The sequence below is a fragment of the Lontra canadensis genome, unplaced genomic scaffold (assembly GCF_010015895.1).
Source record: "Lontra canadensis isolate GAN:19392208 unplaced genomic scaffold, GSC_riverotter_1.0 scaffold41, whole genome shotgun sequence".
Lineage (NCBI taxonomy): Eukaryota > Metazoa > Chordata > Mammalia > Carnivora > Mustelidae > Lontra > Lontra canadensis.
Window position 1 is genome coordinate 800,568 of NW_022631035.1, and position 22,222 is coordinate 822,789.

The 22,222-nt window shown below is 56.3% G+C and overlaps 1 protein-coding gene across 1 annotated transcript in view; it reads left to right on the forward strand.

The window, feature by feature from the left end:
- Window positions 1–21,378, forward strand: part of CCDC57 (coiled-coil domain containing 57) — a 52,635-nt gene extending 31,257 nt beyond the window's left edge. Inside the window, 9 exon segments of the mRNA XM_032870337.1 lie at window positions 1,214–1,278; window positions 1,280–1,306; window positions 1,308–1,323; window positions 1,475–1,578; window positions 4,448–4,618; window positions 8,732–8,921; window positions 19,161–19,261; window positions 21,264–21,343; window positions 21,345–21,378. Of these exon segments, the coding sequence (XP_032726228.1) occupies window positions 1,214–1,278; window positions 1,280–1,306; window positions 1,308–1,323; window positions 1,475–1,578; window positions 4,448–4,618; window positions 8,732–8,921; window positions 19,161–19,261; window positions 21,264–21,343; window positions 21,345–21,378 (788 nt within the window).
- Window positions 21,379–22,222: the final 844 nt, after the last annotated feature.

Consider the following 22,222-nt stretch of genomic DNA (forward strand, 5'->3'; position numbering starts at 1 on the left):
GACTTTGGCCTGTACCCTTTCTTTCTCATGATGCCCATTGTCAAGTTTTAGGACCACGAGTCTGGCCTCAGATGTGTTGGGAGATGTTCCCTATTTCTCTGTTTTCTGAAAAACTTTGTGTTAGACTTATGTTAATTTTTCGTGAGCCAGTTAATAGAATTCAATTCTGAGCCCTTTTGGGTTTAGGATTTTCCTCGTGAGAAGGCTTTAAAGTATTAATTCACTCTTTCTCACAGTAAAGGATGATCCACGTTTTCTTTTTTGTGTCACTTTTTGATACTATATTTTACTAGAAAATTGTCCATTTCCTCTAAATTTTCAAAAATTACTAATAGTATCGTCCTATGAATTTTATTTTTAACTTACTTATTTGAGAGAGAGAGGGAGAGAGCACGAGAGCAGGAGGAGAAGCAGGCTCCCCACTGAGCAGGGAGCCCCTCAATCCCAGGACCCTGGGATCATGACTGAGCTGAAGCCAGATGCTTAATGACTGAGTCACCCAGGTGCCCCATTTACTAAATTTTTTTTTAATTTATTTATTTGACAGAGAGAGAGAGAGATCACAAGCAGGCGGAGGTGGGGGGAGGGGGAAGCAGGGCCCCCACCGGCAGAGAGTCCAATACGGGGCTCGATCCCAGGACCCTGAGATCATGACCTGAGCTGAAGGCAGAGGCCCAACCCACTGAGCCACCTGGGTCCCCACGTTTACTTAATTTCTTAAAAGATGTCTTGAGTCATTTGAGAGTGAGCACACACGTGCACACAAACATGGGGCGGGGCAGAGGGAGAGAAGCCAGCTCCGTGCTCAGCTCAGAGCCCAAATCAGGACTCGATCTCTCGACCCTGAGATCATGACCTGAGCGTAGATCAGGAGTTGGACGCTCAAGTGACTGAGCCACCCAAGCGCCCCTTAATTTTTTAAAAAGCATTTATTTTTAAGTAATCTCTACCCCCAGCATGGGGCTCAGACTCATGAGCCCAGGATCAGGAGCCGCTCGCTCCACCGCCTGAGCCAGCAGGCTGCCCTGCTTTACGGAAGTTGGATAAGCGCTTTATTAATGATAATTCAGGTCAAAATAACTTCTAACCTGCACTGATTCCTTCCTTGACCTATGGTTTAGGAACGTTTCCCTAATGCCCAAGTGAGGGGGCAGCTGGTACTGACCGGCCTCCCCCGGGCACCAGACGGCAAGGCTGCGCCGTCTTCCCGCAGAGACGCTGCTTTCTCGGCACGAGGATGAGATTTCATCCCCCATGGCCCTCGGTGCTGGTGGGGACCTGGCCCTTCCACTCAGCTCTAGAGCTAGACCTCCCGGTGGACATGCAGGATCAGCGGGCATCCCTGGGGGAGGACAGGGAAGCAGGGCCCTCTGCCCTGGACAGCACAGGCTCGACTCCCCAGACAGGGCAGCTGACTGGAACCTTCTCCGGGGCTTCAGGAGACCTGAGCCTGACAGACTCCTTCTTTCTGCAGGAGGAGCTGTGCCAGCCGAAGGTGCCCCCGTTGGGCTAGCGCTCGGGAGGCTCCGAAACAGGGCACGTGTCGTGAACCGCCTGGTGGCCCGACTCAGGCAGAGGGTATGGCTTCCCCTTGACACGTGGGCCGGGCAGCTCTCCCGGGCAGCTCTCCAAGAAGGGGTTATTGTGAGGTCATGTGTGGTCATGTGACGGCACCCGGAAGGCCTGGGAAATGAGTCCGGAGCAAGGGGCCACTATGGCGGAGCACAGGTCCTGCCGTCTCTGCTGCCCTGGGCGGCTGTGGCCCAGAGCATGATGCCGGCTGTGTGCTCATGACACTCCGGGGCCGGTCTGGGCACGGGGTGTGGTGGGAGCGTGTCCAGACGCCTCAGCAGCCTGTGTGGGGTCAGACCACAGTCATGCCCTGGGCCGATGCCCGCTGCTTCTCGGGGCGCATGCTCTCCGCATTACACGTGCAGCCTGGGTCACAACCCATGCTTTATTGCTGCAAATTCACCATTTCTCTTTTTTAGTGTTTTTTCATTGTGGTAAAATATACAAACATGAAGCTTATAATTTTCAAGTGTACGATCAGTGACATTAAGTCCGTTGGCAACACTGTGTAAGTGTCACCACTGTCTGTTAGTCCCAGAACTTTTCCATCACCTGAACAGAAACCGTCCCCCTTCAGCACCAGCCCCACACCCCTCCCCTGGGACCTCTCTGCCAGGCACAAGATGGCAGGGCTGCACTGGGGACCTGCGTCCTGCTGGCGGGCTGGGTGCCTCTCCCGGGACCAGGGTCCTACAGCAGCTGCCGTTTGCCAACCCGCTCGTTTCCCTCGGCGCCATGTCCTCAACGTCCGTCCGTCATCCTTGGCACCTTTTGAGACCTGAGGAATAGCGTGTGTTCCCCACATGTGTGGGTTCCGATGGACACTCTGATGTCCCCTCCTCTTGGCAACTGTGAATAATGCTGCTGCGAACGTGGGCTCCGGACCTCGGTGCCCGTCCCTGCTCGCCGTGGCTCTGGGCACACGTGCGGGTGCGGGCGTGCTGGGTCATGGGGTGAGTCCGAGGTTCCCTCTCTGAAGAACCACCCAGCCGTTTCCCCAAGCGACTGCCCCGTTTTCCGTACCCCCAGCCATGCGTGAGGATCCCCACAGCCCACGTCCTGACCCACGTGACCTAGTTTCTTTTTAGCTGCGGCCAGTGCAGTGGGTGCGACGCGGCGGCTGCCGTGGCTGTGGTTTGCGTCTGCCCCAACGGCGAACGGTGTGGCACATTCTCTTGTGCGCTCACTGGCCGTCGTGTGTCTTTGAGAAAATGTCGATTCCGATCCTCTGTGGTTTGTAGCTGCATCGTTTGTCTCTCTGTTGTTGGGTTCTAAGAGTCCTTTGCGTATCCTGGATACTAGTCCTTTATCAGATGCACAGTTTGCAGAATTTTTCTCCCATGCTAAGGCTCCTCTTTTCACTTTCTTGATAATGTGCTTCAAAGCACAAATGTTTCTAGTTTTTATGATTTCCAGTTTATTTATATTTTTAAAATTTTTTTGTTTATTTTTTAAAAGATTTTATTCCTTTTTTGAGAGAGAGAGAGAGAGAGACAGAGAGAGAGAGAGCACAAGCCCAGGGAGCCGCAGGCTGAGGGAGAGAGAAGCAGACTCCGTGCGGAGCAGGGAGCCCGACACGGGGCTTGATCCCAGGGCCCTGGGGCCGTGACTGAGCTGAAGGCAGACGCTCAATGTCTGAGCCACCCAGGCGTCCCTGTTTTGCCTATTTTTTTTTTAACTGCTTGTAATTTTGGTGTCATCCCGTCCTGTTGCCTTTTGCACAGAAATGTTTTTCACGAGGAAACAAGAAGTTCTCACATGTCCTTTTAAGTCCATAAATAACACAAATCCCACTGCCCTGTGTGCCCTGCGTCTTCCGTGAAACAGAACTGGCCGCTGGGCGTGGCGTGTCTGAGCCTCCTGGCCACTGGAGGGGGTGGCTGCTGCCTTGTGCTGCCGGTCAGGACGGAGGGGAGCTCGTGGCTCCTGTCTGCTCGCGGTGCGGGGGAAGGCTCAGGGCGCTCCGCCTTGCTGCTTCCCGGTCTGCCCGCCGCTGGCACATCACGCACGCACTTTACAAATGGGAAGTGAACATTTAAGTACAAGCTCTTAATTTTCTCTTGATGACCATAGCTGATATGACTATCACGGGGAGAAATGTTCACCTTAAGATGTGTTTTTGTTTGTTATTGAACAGTATCTCTTGAGCAAGTGGTCACCTTTTTGGTGTGTATGTGATAAATTCAAAGAATAAAATATTCATTGTAGGACTTCCTGGAAAAGGAACATATTTCCTCTTCCTGGGAATAAAATGGAAGTGAGTCTAGAGGGGCACCTTTCATTCTGTTGCCTCCTCTTTCCTTCCTTCCATCAGCAGGAGGACAGATGTCCAGAGTGAGGGGCTGGCCCTGGAGCTCTGGCCTGGGACCTGCTCTGGGGATCTCACGGCCGACCCTGCACGACCAAGGCCGCCCTGCCCCTGGGACTTGCCCTCCTGACCCTCCGTCCTCCTCCACCCTCTGCCTTCCGAGCTCAGGCTCTCTCTGGCTAGTCAGTTAGCCGCGGCCTTGCCCCTCCCACCACTCCAGCTCCCATCCCAAGCCCTGGATTGCCCCCTCCTGGTCACCAGCATTTTCTACACTTGCTGGTTTCTGCCTGAACTGGGCTCCAGAAGAGCGGGTTTCAGGCCTGGATGCTCCCCGGCCAGCCTTGGGTCCAGCGCAGGCCCTGCCACAGGCCCCGCAGGGCGCGCTGCAGGGGGCGGGCGGGGTGCTGGTGTGCGGATCGGCTGCATCAGGCCAGAGGCGGGAGACCGACAGACGCGTGTCCTTTGTCACCTTTCTGCAGCATCGGATGAGTGTGCCTGCCCTTCTGCTTCCCCACCCTCCCAGCCCCCGCCCTCCAGCCTAACATTGCCCCTAAAATGGCCTCCCAGGTGCTGCAGCGACCCCTGGACGTGGACACCGTCCAGCACGAGCTTCCCCGTGAGGTGGACCAGGTGTGCCAGCAGGTCTCGGAGCTGCGGAAGCAGGTGTTTGAGCTTGAGGAGCACCTCGGGAACAGGCCGCTGTTGCCCACCTTGGACGAGGTGGCCCTCGGGAGGGAGGTAGGTGCCCTGTGCTGATCACTCCCGCCACTGCTGTTGTCCTCTCCGGGGCCTGCTGCGGAAGTCCCCGAGTGGCCGTCTGTGGAGCCGTCCCAGGCTTCCCCCGCGGCTGGCTTTCCTGGGCAGGCCTGGTCCGTGGCCTCCAGGCCTTAGGACCCTGCCCCTTGAAGTCCACATCGCTGTGTGGCCCAGTCGGTGAAGCGTCTGACCCTTGGGGTCAGCTCAGGGCACAGTTTCACAGTTGTGGAGCCCGCGTCAGGCTCTGCGCTCAGTGGGCGTCTGCTTGAGAGTCTCTCTCTCTGCCCCTCCCCCCCAAAATAAAGAAGCAAATCTTAAAAAATAATAATAATAAGTCCAGCATGGGAAAACCACACGTATGAAGAGGCTGTTCTATTTCCTCTAAAAGGGAGTCCTCTTGCTAGGAGGGCCCTGAAACTGAATGCAGAATTGGGCTTCTCCTTTGAGAGGACCCTTGTGTGGGTTTTCAGAGGGTTTGAGCCACCGCCTCTGCACTCATGACAGTGGGGTTCCCGTCCTGGCCCTGGCCCTCCGCACCTGGTGTCCAGCAGGCTCCACGGCTGGTCCAAGCCATGGTTCTGAGTTGTGCAGAGAGTCCACAGCTGCCGTCCCCACGGATCTGACAAACGGGCCGCTTCTCTTCTTACCGACGCCTGTGAGGGAAATGCTGTCAAGGGCACACTTCTTACTCTGTCGGTTACCTGTGGTGACCTGGGTCACCTGTGATTATCTTTGGTGACCTGTGGCACCTACAGTGACCTGCGTTACCTGTGGTGACCTGCAGTGACCTGGGTTACTCATGGTGACTTACAGTGACCTGCGTTACTCATGGTGACCTGCCGTGACTTGAGTTCCCCGTGGCCACCTGCAGCTGCGACTGTGCCGTGGCATCTGGGCAGCGCAGGGAGCGCTCTGGCAGCGGGTGTGGAAGGCAGAGCTGAGAGGCACAAGGTGGACCCGGCTCTAGGACGACGGCCGGCCCCGAAGGACCGGAGGGGAGGGGACGCCCACTCCTCTCTGGCTCAGGAACAGCAAGAGGGTCCAGACAGGCCCTGGGACGGACAGACGGATGGATGGGTCAAGAACGGCCACAGAGGGGAGGCCTTCAGGGGTCACCGGGAGGCGGGACCCAGAATTGCCGGCACCGCCCTTACGTGGACGCGGCCTGGAGAGCCAGAGCCCCAGCCCTGCACCAGGACTCCCGCTGTCCTGAACTCGAGGCCGTGGGACCACTGAGTCACAGGGAGGTGGGCAGCATGTCTGCCTCACCCCGTCCCCAGCATTCATTCCAGGTGCTACCCGTGCCCAGCCTGGCGGTCGGTGGCGCCAGGGGTTCTATTCCCAGCCTGGCTCACAGATCCCGCTCGCCTGGCAAGAGGGAATCAGTTACATCGGCAGGATTTGAAATCAAGATGTTTAATTCTGTGACGGACGGGCTGGAGCTGAAGCAACTGTGACCTGGGGGGAGACCTGAGGCATAGGAAATCCAGTAGCCGGTCACTATGCCCGATCCAGGCTGACTGCAGGAAGGCCAGCACCTTGGCGGCCCGGGATCCTTGAACGTCACCAGTGCTGAGACACGAGTTTCTGCATCTCTTGCTCTGCTGAGAGGAAGCAGGGTGCTTGGCTCCCCCGTGGACATACGGAGACAGGACAGAAGGATGCGGGCACCGAAGGGTCCCAGGCGCCAGCCACACGAGCAGTGGGACTCCCGGGCCTGTGCCGACCGGGAGAGGGAGGAAGGAGGAGGGCTGGTCCCTGGCCAGAACCGTGTCTGCAGACATGGCAGGCCCATGTGCCCAGAAGCCATCCTGACTCACGGAGGAGGAACAGGGCTGGGACTCGGTGTCTCCCATGGAGCGGGGGGGGCGGCTCAAGGTTGGGAAGAGAACAGCTTCCTAGGGTGCAGCCTGCGGACACCGCTCCACTGAGGGACGTGCTCCTCGCACAGGTGCTGGGCCCGAAAGACGTCCTGGGCTTCGAAGCCAGCCACGCCGGGGAGCGGGGCTCACGGCCTCACTGCCGACTCCAGCCGCGAGGGATGCGCTAAAATGGGCCTGCGCCGCGGAGTGTGTGCCCATTGGAGCCTGCAGGGACGCGGGAGGCAGATGTCCTGTGGGGTCCCCCGCTATACCTGTAGGACACGATTGCACAGTGGGCGAGGTATGCGTGTGGCCCGTGAGCTGGGTCATAGTGTTGTGTCTGTCGTGGATTTCTGGTTTGCGTGACTGTGGTCACCAAGAGAAGATCCGTGTTCGGAAGTACGGACTGAGGCACTGAGGCATCAACGAGCACGATGTCTCCAGCTTCCCGTCCGCGGCTCAGGAGAAAGCGTGCATGGCACGTGGGGCTGGTGGCCGTGAGGCAGAGGGACTGGCGTACGGTGGCACCATCCTGGCGCTCCCGTGCGAGTCTGGCGTTCCCCCAGGTGGAGGCCGGTCCCCCACCGCTCAGCCTAGAAAAGGGGCCCATGCGGGACTCAGAGCCCCTTCCCAGTGGGCAGCAGAGGCCACTGCCGGACCAGCGTCTGTCATGTCCCCAGTGACCTCCCAGCCCGGAGGATTGACTGAGATCTGCGGTTCTCCCCTCATCCTGTCCACGGCTCCGCCCTGTCCCTTGAGCACAGCGGGAGGGACACTCCGGCTCCACTGGGGGGCAGTGTTCATCGGTTGTGCCTGCACCCCGGCACGTGCAGAAGGACGGGGATCCCTGATGTCCCCGCGAGAGCCCCTGCAGCCCCGGCAGGCCCCCTCTGCACCCCCACGTTGGGGCATGTTCTGCCGTCAGCCTCTGTGGAGCGCAGTTACCACCGCCCTTGGGAGTGGACCCCTCCCTCACGAGGACCCCTTCCCCTGGCCAGGATTCTGGGAGCAGCCCCTGAGCAGGCGAGGGCTGACGGGGCCAGCATGGGGGACTGCCTGGTGGGCTGGGTCAGCTCTCAAAAGCGAGCTTTCTCTTGCCTATCTCCTGCGTTTTGGGGTGCTCAGTATCGTTCCTCACTTAAAGTGGCACTGGAGACTCCCAACATCGTGTCCCCACTCGCCTCTGTCCTCCCTTGAGCTCTGTCCCAGCCCCTCCATGGGCCTGAAGATCCTAGTCACATCCTGGGTCCTCAGGAGAGCACAGGCGGGCCCGCGCTCTGTCAGGGGTCAGGGTGTGGGCACAGAGCCATCTCCCACTCTCCTCTGCTGCCTCCCCTCCCGTCCTCCTGCCCGGCTTGCCCGCAGCCTGTGCAAGAGGCCCCTGTGTGAGCCACGCAGCTCCGGCCACCTGGAGGACAGCGGCCACCACGTGTGCTGGCGTCTACCAGCCCTGGGAAGGCGCACCAGGAAATGGGGCCAGGACAGAATGTGCTGGTCTATTCCAGGGACTCTGGGCCGGTTCCTGTTCTGGCTGCAGCTTGTGTGGCCAAGATGGACCAGGGCAGCTTTCCACGGGCAGCGAAAGAGGCCACCTGCGTCCCTTGGGGCCCTGGAGGCTGCCTTTTCCTGGGCCTCTGTCTGGCACACATGCATTTGTCTTCTCCTTTCTCTTCCTCCCCACGGCCCCCTCGTTCCAAACACCATCCCGGTGAGTGGTGTCCGTCCGGGGACTGTGTGGAGGCCCCTCACAGGGACCCTGCTGCACAGTCCAGGCAGGAGAGAAATGGGGAAGGCAGGCACCAGCCCCAGGCTCTGTCCAGCCTCTGCCAGCTCCTTCTGCACCATGTGACCCAGTACCCGTGACCTGTGTACCCAGCCCGTAACCTGGTGTCCCACAGGGGACCCAGTCAGAAAGGCAGCCCTCATGCATCCCTGAGACCCCTCAGAGACTCGGCATGGGTTCCAGCCGGTTCCTCGCCGTCCTCGCTAGAAAGACACAGGCTTGGTGGGAGCCGCAGGGGACCAGACTTAGGCCTGGCCCGGGGGCTCCTGGCCTTCATTCACCCCACTATAGAGGAGTTATCCGTGATGTGAGGTCCCCGTCTCACTGGCAAAGCCCACTGCTCCTTATCCCTCTGTCCCCCGGTGGTGCAGGCTCTGCCCCCCACCCACTCATGCCTGTCCCCCTGGGCGGCTCGTCTTACGGGCTGTCTGCCTGCAGCTTCCTTCCCAGAGCCCCACAGACCAAAGACCCAGAGCGACTGAGGACCAGGGGCCACAGCCCCCACAGACCTTGTCTGTGCCCCGACTCCAGAGGAAACTAAAGGAGGCCACCCGAAAAATCCTCCGCCTCTGCCTGGAGAAAGAACAGCTCCTGGAGATGGGGAACAGGCTCCGTGCAGAGCTCGGCCATCGTGCCCCGGGTGAGTTTGGGCGCCGTGGCCTGCACTGCCAGGCAGTGGGGGCCGGGGGGCCGGGGGCCCTCCCAGAAGGCCTTGCTTGTGGGTTACTCCCCTGGAAGGGGTAGGGGAGGGGCCTGAGAGGAGGGAGGAGAGAAACTGTGTTGCCCTGTGGGGGCATCTGGCCTGACTTCCCTGGCAGACAGGAGGGAGAACAGTGGCTGCCCTTGTGGAGGGAAGCCGGGGTCAGGGGTCACAGGCACAGAGCAGAGTTTCATCTTGCGGGGGGGGGGGGGGGGGAAATGTGTCCGTGAACCCGAGCCTCGGGCAGCATTTGTGAGACAATACTGTAGTGGACAGCCGTGGCCTTTCTGGGCTGCATTGTTGGGGGGGCAGCCACAGCCGCCGTGTTCTTGGCTGCCCCTGCCCGGACTTGTCGCTGATGGCCGCCATGGGTCCACTGGGACGCGGCCTGAGACCGCCGGCAGTGGCTGCCCAGCTGCCCCCAGGTGTCTCAGGGCCCTGGCTCTGAAGAAAGACAGCCAGACTAGAAAGAGGCATGTCCTCGTCCAGGCCTACAGCCCGGGCCCAGGGCTTCGTTTGCTGCGTGCGGGCGGCGCTCAGACTGACGCGGTCTCTGCCAGTGATGTGGTCAACACGGGTTCACTGCAGGCACAGTCATTTATAATCATGCTCCACAAGCCAGGAACTTACAGGACACCGTCTCTTGATAAGCCAAGAAGGAAATAATAGATTCCAAATTGATGAGAAGTAGTCACACTGTCACTCCCTGCGGGGAGAGATGGAAGGAAAAGGTCCCCCGATTTAGGTGAGCTGCACCTTCCTCCCAGCGGCTCCTTGGAAGGGCTGGCGTAGAGTCATGCGTGGCGAGCAGGCACCCAGCTCCCAGCACAAAGCCAAGGTCCCCTGTTGCCAGAGGACCAGAGGCAGCAGTGTTGGTGGGCGAGCTGATGTGCTTCACGGGGCGGCTGCATGGTTGTCGGCACAGCCAGCCGGGAGTAGCCTTGCCCAGAGCAAACACTCTCAGTTAGCACCAAGAGCAAGCCCTGGCCACGCCACTCTCAGACCATGTTCACCAGCAGCCCTCGCTGCCCTGTGGCACCCTGTTCCTCACACTGTACCCCCTCGCCTTACATGGCTTCTGCCTCTCTGTGCTTTTCCAGCAAGAGCCTTGAGATTGTGTGATGATCAGAGATGAGGGACTTGGGGTTCCACGGGCAGTGGGAGACAGGCCATTCCCTCTCTCCTGTCCATTGTCTAGAAGTGGAGGGGAGGCTGGAGGGCTGCAGACCCGCCAACGGCTCAGCTTTAGAAGTGAAGCCCAGGGCACCACAAAGGAAGTATCAGCAAAAAAATGTTTCCTCTGTCAGCTATGGTCTTAGCTTCCCTGGGCGCGTCCTAATCCCTAACAACCCAACACAAGGGAAGGGAGGGGGAGGCCAGGCCTTGTGCTTCACCCTCAGGACTTCCCATGGCGAAGCTGCGTGGATAATAATAGTAGATCTCGTTATGTTAGTGTTTTGGCCTGAACATGACCAGTAGAATTATCCAGTGAGTGGGAAGTGGAACGTGGGAGAACTTCGCGGAGCAGCAGGGCGTGCCGTGTCTGTGGGAGGGAGGGTGCCGGCCACTGAGGAAATCTGCATTGGACGCATGTGTTCGGCTGTCTTGCTGAGGGTCTGCTGTGGGCCCAGGGACCCAAGGGGTGGAGCAAACCAGACCTAATGGGTAAAGTTAGCCCAGATTGCTCTTGGAGACCCCAGCAGGCTATCCACTCTTCCATGTAGGGTAATGGAGGAGAGGCCGTTTCAGAGGCTTTGTCCTTCTAAGATCCCACCTCTGGAAGAAGGAAGAGTAAGGGGGACGGCTTGGTGGACCCCCAGCTGTTGGCAGCACGCACAGCAGTGGCCGCGGTGTCGTTCGCCCGCAGCCCTGACAAGGACTGGCAGTGTGCCTCCATACCTGCTCAGTGAAAGCCGTCCCCGTCCCCTGCCAGGTCACCAGCCGAAGAGGAAGGCTGATTGCTTGTTTGTCAGACACACTTCTAGACCATCTTCTGCCAAGTTCACTAAAAACTTTATTTCTTTGGAAGGCTGTGCCATCTGCCCTTACCCTCCTCCCTCACATCTGTCATTCAGTCGGTGACCCCAGCAGCTTTGGCATTTGTGGCTCTGTTTTTTCTCCATTCTCCAGAACTCCATTCTGTTCTCCTGTCCTCAAACCAGCAACACCTTCCACATCTGAATGTTGCTGCTCTTGACCTCGGCCTCCTTGCCGTGCTATACCACCAGCAGGGTGCCCTCTCTGATGGCCCCAAGGCCCGAGACCTTTTCTCTGATTGGAACCATGCCTCTCTCTCCTTCCGCTCCGACTTTAATGAACTTGTCTTTCCTCCTCACTGTGGTCACTTGTAGCCAGCCTGGCCTTATGGCCAAGTACTTCAGTGAGTCACTCAACACCCACCCATCCATCCACCATCCATCCACCCACCCATCCATCACCCCCATCCATCCATCCACCCACCCCTCATCTACCCACCCACCCACCCACCCATCCCCCATCCCCCATCCATCCACCCATCCATCCACCCACCCACCTATCCATCCATACATACATATATACATATCCCCACACATCTGTTTATCCATCCACAAACCCACCCATTCACCCATCTGTTCATCCGTCTGTCCGTCTATCATCCTTCCATCCAACTGAGGAGCTGCCGCTACATGCCAGATACTTCCTGCCTTCTGCAGTTTCTGCATCTCTGGGCCTCAAATCTGGCTAAATTCACTGCCTCTCTTGTCAGGCCTGCACACTTCCTGCCTCACGGTGTCAGAGAAAGCTGCAGATCCCTAGTGACTACGTTTGCAGCCTCCTCTGAAGGTTGGGCAGACCTCAGCCAAAGAATTTTCCATACTTGGTGACTTTGTTAATGGTAGACTTTTACTGTTGTCTCATTTTTTTCTACAGTGATTTGTTTGTGTGGATTTTCTGCCTCTTGTTGGATCACTTTTAGTCATTTCCATTCCAGTAAACTATTCGTAGCCTGCAGCCGGTAACGTGAGTGGAACATAGTGGCCCATAGCACTGTCTCCCGGTGGCTATCTCTCCTCATTTTCTAAGACCTTCATGTGAGCAGTGGTTTGGGAGTCAGTCCAAACTGCCTTTCCCCCATCAGCTGTGCACACATTACCTCAGTTCATCTTTGCAACAACCCCAAGCATAGAGAAAGGCTTCCCTAAATAAGGTTCAAAATTAAAACACCCCCTAGGCAGTGGAAGTCAAAGATCAGCCAACAGGATGTTACATTTTTTTTTAAGATTTTATTTATTTATTTGACAGACAGAGATCACAAGCAGGCAGAGAGGCAGGCAGAGAAAGAGGGAAGCAGGCTCCCTGCAGAGCAGAGAGCCCGATGCAGGGCTCGATCCCAGGACCTGGGATCATGACCTGAGCCAAAGGCAAAGGCTTTAACCCACTGAGCCACCCAGGCCCCCCAGGATGTTACATTTTTAAAGTCTCTAAGGAAAAGACATTGTAAACAAGGATGGAAGAGAAATGACAGGCTGAGGGAAGTGTTCATGACACGCCTGGCAGGTGAAGGGGATCGACACTGAAGCAGGTGTGTCCAGATCATGTGTGGGGCCCGGGAGAAATCCACAGGGCCCATGAGGGTGCAGGAAACACGCAGCCTCCTCAGGAGCCTACAGAGGCCAATTAAGTCAGTATTGAGTTTGAATCTCAGCAGAAGTCGCCCGCAGTGTGGAGGAGAGCAGGGACGCTGGCGAGAGCAGTTTGGCTCTCCCTGTCAAGTTTTACAATGTTGGTACCCTTTGAATCAGCAATGCTTCTCTTAGATACTGACCTAAAAGATTGTCCACTGATGTGGAATAGGTGTATGTTCAAAGTTGTTGTTGTTGTTGTTGTTTTTAAGATTTTATTTATTTATTTGTCAGAGAGAGAGAGACAAGCAGGGGGAGCAGGAGAGGGAGGAGCAGGCTTCCCGCTGAGCAAGGAACCACATGCGGGACTCGATCCCAGGACCCTGGGACCATGACCTGAGCTGAAGGCAGCGGCTGGACCAACTGAGCCCCCCAGGCGCCCCTCAAGGCTGTTCTTAGCAGCATTTTGTTACCATGAGAAAGTCATCAGGACTGGCCCAAACGTTCGTGCTTGGGCACTGGAGTCCAGGGGCGGCTGCCTCCGCTTGGCCTCAGACCTGTCAGAGCCGTTTTTCCCCATTAAATCCCAGTCCATTATGGATGGTACTTCAGCAGCCACAGGAAAAAGGTAGCAGTTCCAGGTGACCACCACAGCCCTTAACTCTTACTCTCATTTTCTGTATCATTTTCTCCTGAGCCCGCAACAGTACGTGGACCTCTGGCCTGTGGACCCTCCTGTGCACATACGGCCTGGATGCAGAAGTCTGCAAAGGAAGCATGCACACTAGTGTGTTTGCATAGCAGACACGCCGAAGGGCGTGCACATGCGTGTGTGACTGTGCAGACGCGGGGGGCCGCGGGGACACGTAGCAATTTCAGTTGGTGGTTTGCAGAGGAAAATCGTGAATGAGATTTAGGGAGTTCTCTCCCAGACTTCCTTGATATCTGCAGTTTGCAAATACACCAAACACTCTTCATCTGTTCCCTTTGCGGAAGGCCATCTTCCCCCAAAAGCGTGCTGGTGGTGGGATTTCTACTCTCCATGGAAGTGCTTAGACCCGATGGCAAAGGCTTTTGGCAAGACTGGTCTGTCTGCCTTTTTTTTTTTTCACAAAGACCATTTATCTGGTTCGTGAATACATCTGCCTTATAACCCAACTGTGACACAAATATCTTATCATCATCTGACAACGAATAACGCCAGACGGCCCAGCCGAGGTGGCGCCAGGAGGCTCCGTCCGTCTGGACGTGTTTCCAGGTGCTTCTCAGCCCCCTCAGTGGGCCCAGCCCCGCCCAGCACACCAACCTGGGGCTCTCCTGAACCCGCTCCAGGGTGCATCCACCCCCAGCCGCTTCTGGGGAGGGCCCCCCATCCTCGCAGGGAGCGGGCGCCCCAGCCCCTTCTGTGGCCTCAGCTCTGGCTGCCCAGACTTCACCCCACGTGCCCGCCCCACCCGGGGTCAGGCTCCCGGTCAGGCAGGCCTGGGGCTTTGCCGACGGCGTGTGGGCCTGTGGTCAGGCTGCATTGGCCCTGGGCCCACTCCTGCAGCCTGGTGTGGGGGGCCCACGGCCGTGGGGCGGCCGTCCTGAGGGCTCACCCCTCACCACTGAGGCAGAGACCGGCACACCACCCGCCGTGGGGCTTGTCCCTTCCTGCCGTCCTGCCAACCCTGCTGCTCCCGGAAACCCCCACCGCCCACACCCTTTGGATCTTGGGTGAGGCCTCCAGAGGTTCTTTCCGAGGGTCTCAGCATCTAGCACTGCTGCGAAGACTTGGCGTTTCAGAGCAGTTTTAGGTTCAGAACTGCCTCCCGCAGTCAACATCCCACCACAGGGCCTCCGTGGTCACAGGCCATGGACCTCCCGACATGCCATCGGCACCCGAGTCCACGCTGACATCTGGGGTCCTCTTGGTGCTGGACGTCATACAGGTTGGGACAGGCGTGTCACCACACATACCCGCCACGGGACTGTGGATGGCATCGTGCAGAGGAATTTTACAGAAATCCTCTGTGCTCTGCCTGCGTGTCCCTCCCTCCCTGGGGGCCACTGACCCTTTCACTGTCTCTGTTCTGCCTTTCTCCCGGGGTCACACAGTTGGAATCAGGGAGCACAGAGCCTTTCATGTCTCCTTATCGTGTCATTTTCCTGATGAAGTTTTTGTTCATGAAGAAATGACTTGCGGGGGGCGTCTGGGTGGCTTAGTCGGTAAAGCATCTGCCAGGGTCCTGGATCGAGACCCGCACTGGGCTCCCTGCTCATCTGGGAGCCTGCCTGTCCCTCAGCTCCTCCCTCCGCATCATGCTCTCTCACTCTCAAATAAAATCTTAAGAAAAAAATTATTTGGTAAAAAAAAAACAAAAAAAACAGATTAGGAACCTAGCTTTAGTTAGCCTGCTAACCCACCACTGCTTACTAGGCATGTGTGTATGAATACTGAAATCACTATTCGTGTTTATTATTCATTATTACACACGCATCTAAAATCCTGTTGTAAAACTATCCCACTGTGGAAGCAGTGATTTTCAGTCATGTTGTGTGTCCTGCTTGACTGAGACTCGTGCCAGGCTGGCTCTGGGACGCCAGTGTCTCCCACATGACCGTGGCACAGGGGCAGCGCACATGCTTGTCAAAAATGATTGTACTGTGACCACTTTCTAGAATGATGGCTTGGCTGGAACAAGAACCTGGCATTTTCTTACAACCTTTTTTAAAGCAAATGTCCCAGTGTCCTCAGAGAAACTGGCCCTCAGTCGGAGCCCTGTCCTTGGGGAGGGCCTCCCTTTTCTCTCTGGCTGGTGTCTGGACTAGATCAGTTTGCCTTAATTTTACCTGCTCAGGAATTGGTTGGTTTTCTGAAATCTTAAGACTTATGGTTGGTTGGTTGTTTTTCCCATTCTTTGAAATTCTCAGCCATCGTTTCTTTAAAGACTCTTTGTCCCGTTTGTTTCTGACCTCTTCTGGAGATCTCATCAGACCTGCTGGAAGCCCCTCCCTCCCTCCATCCCTCCCTCCCCCCTCCTCTCCTGCCTCCCTGGGGTTCCCCAAAGGAAATGCTGGGAGCCAGTGGATGGATTCCTTTATCTTTATAAGGAGGTTACATATTGTGTTTGTTCATTTCTTTCATTGGTTTTTTATCTTTCCCTGATTTCTTTAACAGTTACGTTATTCTTGTTTAGTGATCGCGTCTGCATCTGAGGGCTGCTGTGGCTGGGCCTTGGGGATCTGGAGGGGCAGGATTGTTGGTGTGATTATAGCTTCCAGACAGTCTGCCGTTATGCACCGGGTTTTCTAGTTCACCTGAGTAGTTTAGGAGAGTTTTAGAATTTTTTAGTTATTTTTAAACATGTGTTGAGTTTTACTTTTGAATCTGTTCTGTTAAGCAGCCTTATCATACATACTTACATTTTTTTCTAAATTTATGTGTGTTTGTCCACTTGAACTGCCGAGATCCATGATTTTGCATTGAGATCTTTTGCGTTTCTGCCGGTTCCCCTTCCCTTCTTCCTGCGCTGCCACTTGGTGTGAAGTGCCCGCAGAGGTGCGGCTCAGCCTGCTTCACACGGTGCGTAGTCCTTTCTGACGTCCGGTAACACTTGTCGGTATTTTTAATCAGGTGTTTAAAAGGGTCGTTTCCAGAAAGGTAAAATATGTCTCAAATAGCTATGAAAATGGGCACAGGTTTAGGGTTTGCTTCTGTTCACTAGATAGTGAGGGGACCAGTCAGATGTTACAGCCAGTTCCAAGGAAAAGCTGGTACACAGATTTATCCGGAATAAAGAAACTGAATTACAGATGGAGACTAGGGTGCCTTGGGGGTGACTCAGTCGTTAAGCATCTGCCTTTGGCTTAGGTCATGATCCCAGAGTCCCAGGGTCGAGCCCCACATCGGGCTCCCTGCTCTGTGGGAGGCCTGCTTCTCCCTCTCCGTCTGACCCTCCTCCTGCTTGTGTTCTCTCTCTCTCTCTCTCTCTGTCAAATAGATAAATAAATAAAATCTTTAAAATAAAAAAATAAAGACAACACCAAATGAAAACCTTTGAACTTATTATGCTTTTCAACCTGAAGGAAACAAAGAACAGCTACAATTCTAAACCAGCATCAATAAAACCAATATTATTCTTATGAGAATCAGTGGGCCACTAACTGATACAAGGTGGAACATAAATACCTAGTCTACCTAATTTGAGACTAATTTGAATCGTTGCCACTGAATTCAGTTGCAGATGTTTATTCTGGAAGATGCTATTATGAATGTCGCAGACTCCAATGCTGACAGTGGCTGTTCAAGATTAAATTTATGGAGTACCCAGAAAATAGGCTGAATTGGAACCTGTAGACAGTTTTCAAACACTCCTTAGCAAGTTTTTTTTTTAAGACATAGAGGGCTATTGTTTTCCTATAAATTGGAAGTTTTGGTTTAAAATCAGCTTTCCGTTGTCACATGGCCATAAAGCAAAGACCCAAAAATTTCAGATGATCCCAGACAGTGCTCGGGCAAAAGCTGTCGCGCGTCAGTCCTTCCAGGGTTGAGCGCGTCGAGTTACCGAGTTACCGTGAGGAGGTGACGGTCAGCGAGACGCGGCCCCAAACCTTCCCGGCAGCGCAGCGGGTCGCAGTCAGCTGGCTCACATGCCACCTCCAGGGCGGTTCCCCCGTCAGTGCACTTGGTGACGGTCTCGTCCTTTCCCCCCGAAAAGGCCCAGGGGCGGTTCGAGCTGGGCAGGAGCGGAGGGCGCGGCCCGCTGCTCTGCCTGGGACCGGCCGCGACGCCGGTGTCTCCCTTGCTGCTAAAGCTTGGATGTGCGCCAGGCGGAGCGCGCGGGCAGCGAGGGCAGCGGGGCAGCAGCTCCCCGCGGGGGAGGGACCCCGGGGCCGGGACCTGAGACCCCCGCCCGGACCCGGCGCCGCCCGGCTGCAGTGAGACGGACCCAGCTCGTCGGACCTTGTCCGAGCGGGAGCCGCTCCGCTGGCAGCTGGAGGCTGCGGCCGGGCAGGGCCACCGTCCCACGAGGCCTCGGAGAGCGCGACTGCGGAGGGTCGTCCCCCAGCCGGGTCCGCGGCCTCCGGCGTCGTCCCCGACTCGCGCCGCGCCCTGACCCGCCCGGCCGCGGCTCCCTGCCGCTCCCGGGGACGCGCCGCCCGCTCTGGCACGAGCGTCCGCGTCCGGAAGGCCCGGGGAGACACGAGGCCGCTTAGGAGCGCTGCCCTTCGGGTGTCGGAGCGGAGGCCGTCCCGGGGTCAGGCGCGGCCGCGGAGGGCGGGAGCGGGTGGGGCCGAGCCTGCGACCGTGTGCACGCGTCCCCGGGGACGGCTCTGGGCCCGCGTGGGTTCGGTTCTGGTCCGAGGAGTCCACGTGCTTCCCGACGGGAGCCCCGGAGATCCTGCCTCGGAGCGGGGGCAGCGGGGCGGCCCGTGAGCCCCGCGGGCGCCTGAAGCCGCGGGCGGGAGCAAACCGCACGCACCCGCCGGTGTTGGCGGACGCGCCGGCCGGTGGCGACGCCCGTCGCGGCGCGCGGCGAGAGGCTCCCAGCGGCGAAACGGCGGCGACAGCGCGCGCCGCGACGGAGGTCTGCGCCCGTGTCCCTCGGAGGGACCGTCCTCCGGTGTGCGGTGACTGTGCGGTGACGCCGCGGGCGAGAGGACGGAGGGGAGGGCGCGGGCCCGCGAGCTCGGGCGAGGCCGCTGCGGAGCTGACCGTGGGGCGCCCGGACCTTGTCTGCGCAGCCCGCGGCCGCCCCGTCGAGCCTCCCTCCGCGCGCGCTTTTCTCTTTCGTCAAAGCAGAACTTTTCCACAGCCGCGGCGGCCTCTTGCTGCTGGTCCCCAACCCTGCGGCGCGGGGCTGCGCGGGGCTGCGCGGGGCTGCGCGGGGCTGCGCGGGGCTGCGCGGGGCTGCGCGGGGCTGCGCGGGGCTGCGCGGGGCTGCGGTCTCCGCTTCCGCCCCCGGCTCGGAGCCTGCGCGTCGCGGACGAAGGAAAGAGACTCATTTCCACACCCGGCCCCGCGTCCTTTTGTGTCCCGGACAGATGCGCACCGAGCACTGGGGGTCCCAGCGCGGGCGTCCCGTCGGCGCTTCCGCTTTGGCCGCGCACCCGCACCCCGCAGCGTCGTTCCAGGTCGCCCGCGGCCTCCCCGGACCCCCGCACGCTCGCTCCGAGCGCCCCCCCGGCGGCAGTCGGCCCCGCCACGCGCCGGGCCTGGATTCCGAGACCTGGAGGCGCCCGAGCCCGCACGCCGCGCACCGGCCGCCGGGAGCCCTGCCAGGTCCGGACGCGCCGCGGAGGCTCCTCGCGCGTCTCCAGGGTGTCCCCGGCCCCTGCCCCCGCGGCCGCCAGACAGATGTGCCCGGAGCGGGGCCGGCCGAGCCGCGCCCGCCGAGTGCTTGTGCGGCCACGGGGGGCCAGAGTGACGGACACTCGGAGAGCAAACCCCGTCGGCGCCTCGTCTCGGTCGCTGGAGCACGAGGTCCTGGCCTCAGGGTGGTGAGTTCAAGGCCCACATAGAGCTTCCATGAAAACCAACCAACCAAACAAAAACACCAAAAAGAAGCAAATCCTCTCCTCCCCTTGTTTCTAGGGGAAGCGCCTCATCACCCCCTGCCCGGCCCCGAGATCCAGAACCAGAGTGTCACCTGCGAGGCCCCTTTGGGACAACTGCAGCCCCGTTTTGCAGCTCAGGTAATCCTCCTTTATCTAAGAAGTGTCCCTTTAGTACCTGTTTACGGGTCACCTGAGTGTGGAATTTCATTACTGACATGGAAAACCCAGTGAGCACAGCTGCAGAGGCCTCTGATGTTCACACCCAAGTGTCGCTACCCGTAACATCTCAGTGTGTCTCCTCCTGTTTCCGTTTTAAATATGTGTTTATTTATTTTAGAGAAGGGAGCCGAGGGAGGGGGAGAGGGAATCTCAAGCAGACTCCCTGCTGAACGCAGAGCCGCCGTGGGGCTGTCTCCCAACTCTGAGATCGTGACCTGAGCTGAACCCAAGAGTTGAGACCAGAAGTCAGACACTTAACCAGCCAAGCCACTCAGGCACTGCTCCTGCTGATTTTAAAATGACCTAAGTAAATAGCAAACATAAAATTACCAATTACATCATATGTATGTTTTACTGTAGCCTTACCCATCTGGGCATTATTTTTCCTTTTTTTTAAAGATTTTATTTATTTATTTATTTATTTATTTGAGAGAGAGAACAGTGAGCACACACACACACCCAGAGGCAGAGGGAGAAACAGGCGCCCCACTGGGCAGGGAGCCTGACACCTGACCCCAGGACCTTAGGACCATGACCTGAGCCGAAGGCAGACGCCCAACTGACTGAGCCCCCCAGGCATCCCCTATTTTTCAAATCTTTACCAATATGGTGAGTTAAAAAAATTTCATCTTTTAGAATTTTCTTGTTTCTTTGGTGGTATTAAAGGCTGTAATCTATTTATTGGCCATATACCTTTCCTGTTTTGTGGGTTATTTATACAAATGCTTTGCTAATCGTTCTATTGTGTTTGTACTTGTTAGTTCTCTTGAGTTCCTTATCAATGAAGGAACTGCTACTTGTCCATTATAACCTTTCCCAGAGTTACCTGCCTTATCCTTTCTTTGTTTTCTTAATCCACCGATAACTTTTTTAATATGGTGAACTCTTGTCAGTCTACTTTCACGATTTATTTCACTGTGTTTTTTCTCTGTTTCAAGTTTAGGTAAATATCTACCCATTTTTTCTAGCTTTTCTGTTTCACTGTCATAGTGCCCTTAAGTAATTATCCTTTTTCTCACTGGTTTTGAATTGATTTTTCTTTAATCATCTGTTAAACATTTAAACTCTTGCTTATGTCTTTTTCAGATTCATTTTTTATTTTGAAATAATTCCAGATTTACACAGAGTTGCAAAAATAACACTATACTCTTCACCTAGACTTACCAGTTAGTTGTTAACTGATCACTACATTTGCTATGCCATTCTCTTTCTTCCCTCCCTCTGCCTCCCCTACATTTTAGATAGATAGATAGATAGATAGATAGGTGATGGGTGGATGGATGGACGATAGATGGACGGATGGGTGGTTGGATGACACACATAGACACATGAACATGTGCACGACTTTGTTGCTGGACCAGCTGTGGGGCAGGTGGTACGTGAGAAGACGGGCCTTGGTACGCCCCACGAGAGCCCAGTAGACTCTGAAAGTTTGATTTCATGTAATCTTCCTGTCATGAAACAGATTTTTTTCAACTATTTAAAAAGATAAAAACTATTTTTAGCTCATGGGCTGGACAAAGGTGGGGATTTGGCCTCTGCCAGGTGTGACTTGCCAAGCCCAGGTCTACATACTGGTCTGTATACATTCTTTTTGTTGAGTAAATACAACAATGGCTCATCCGTTCTTCTCTCAGGGGATAGTCAGGGTGTTTTTTGCTGTAAACATTGTTACGAAAGTCCTCTGGCACACACATGTCAGCATCCCACAGATGGTGTGTCTGTCACAGCTGACGAGCCCGCGGGGACACGCCATCGTCACGCGGAGCCCGTGGCGTACGTCACGGCTCGCTCTCGCCGCTGTGCGTTCTGTGGGTTTGCACACGTGTGTAATCACGTGTGTCCACCGTCGCGGTCTCCTACGGAGCAGTCTTGCCGTCGGACAATTCTCTGTGCTCTGCTCATCCTTCCCCCGTCCCAGCTCTGTCCTTGGTACCCACTGATCCTGCTGCCCCCGAGCTCTGCTGTTTCCAGAACGTCCTGGGGTTGGAATCCTGCGCTCTGTGGCCTTCTTTCTCCGGGGAATGCGCACGTGAGCTGCCTCACGTCTTCCTGCGGCTGGAAAGCTCCCTTCTTCCCGCCAGGAGGCATTCTGTCTGATGACTGTACCCGTTTGTTCATCTCGAGGCTCTCTTTAAACTAACTTTTTCTAGCTATTGCAGGTGCTTAGGAGCAGAATTGGCTTTTTTTTTTTTTTTAAGAGTTTTTATTTATTTGTCAGAGAGGGAGAGAGAGAGCGAGAGTGCACAAGCAGGGGAGAAGCAGGCTCCCGGCTGAGCAGAGAGCCCAATGCAGGACTCGAACCCAGGACACTGAGATCATGACCTGAACCAAAGGCAGATGCTCAACCCACTGAGCCACTCAGGCGCCCCCATAGTTGGCTTTTATCAAATGTTTTGTATCTGGCAACTCTGCAGAACGGATTGGCGCTAACACGTGTGGCAGCCGTTTTCCTGGGTTCTCTGCGCGGACGGAGAGCATCTGTGGTGAGGGTGCAGCTCCTCCCCTCGCAGTCCTGTCTCATGCTGCTGTCCGGGGTTCCCATGCATCGTGGGGAATAGGGCCATCCGCACCTTTGTCCTGTTTTATGGAATGCTCTTTTGCATATTTTTTTGGTAACAATTTTATTTTTTTAATCAATCTCTACATGCAGCGTGGGGCTCAAACTCCGTCCCGAGATGAAGAGTCATGTGTTCCACCAGCTGGGCCCGCTAGGCGCCCCAAATGCTTTTTGCATTTTACATTCACGTAGAAAGTTTGCTATTGACTTGGGTATTAAGTTGAATCCTACGAAATGGCCATTTCTGTGAGTCAAAAGTGGTTAAATATCAGCAATTTCATGCAACTCGACCTCAGACAGACCCTTCGTCAGTTAGAAGT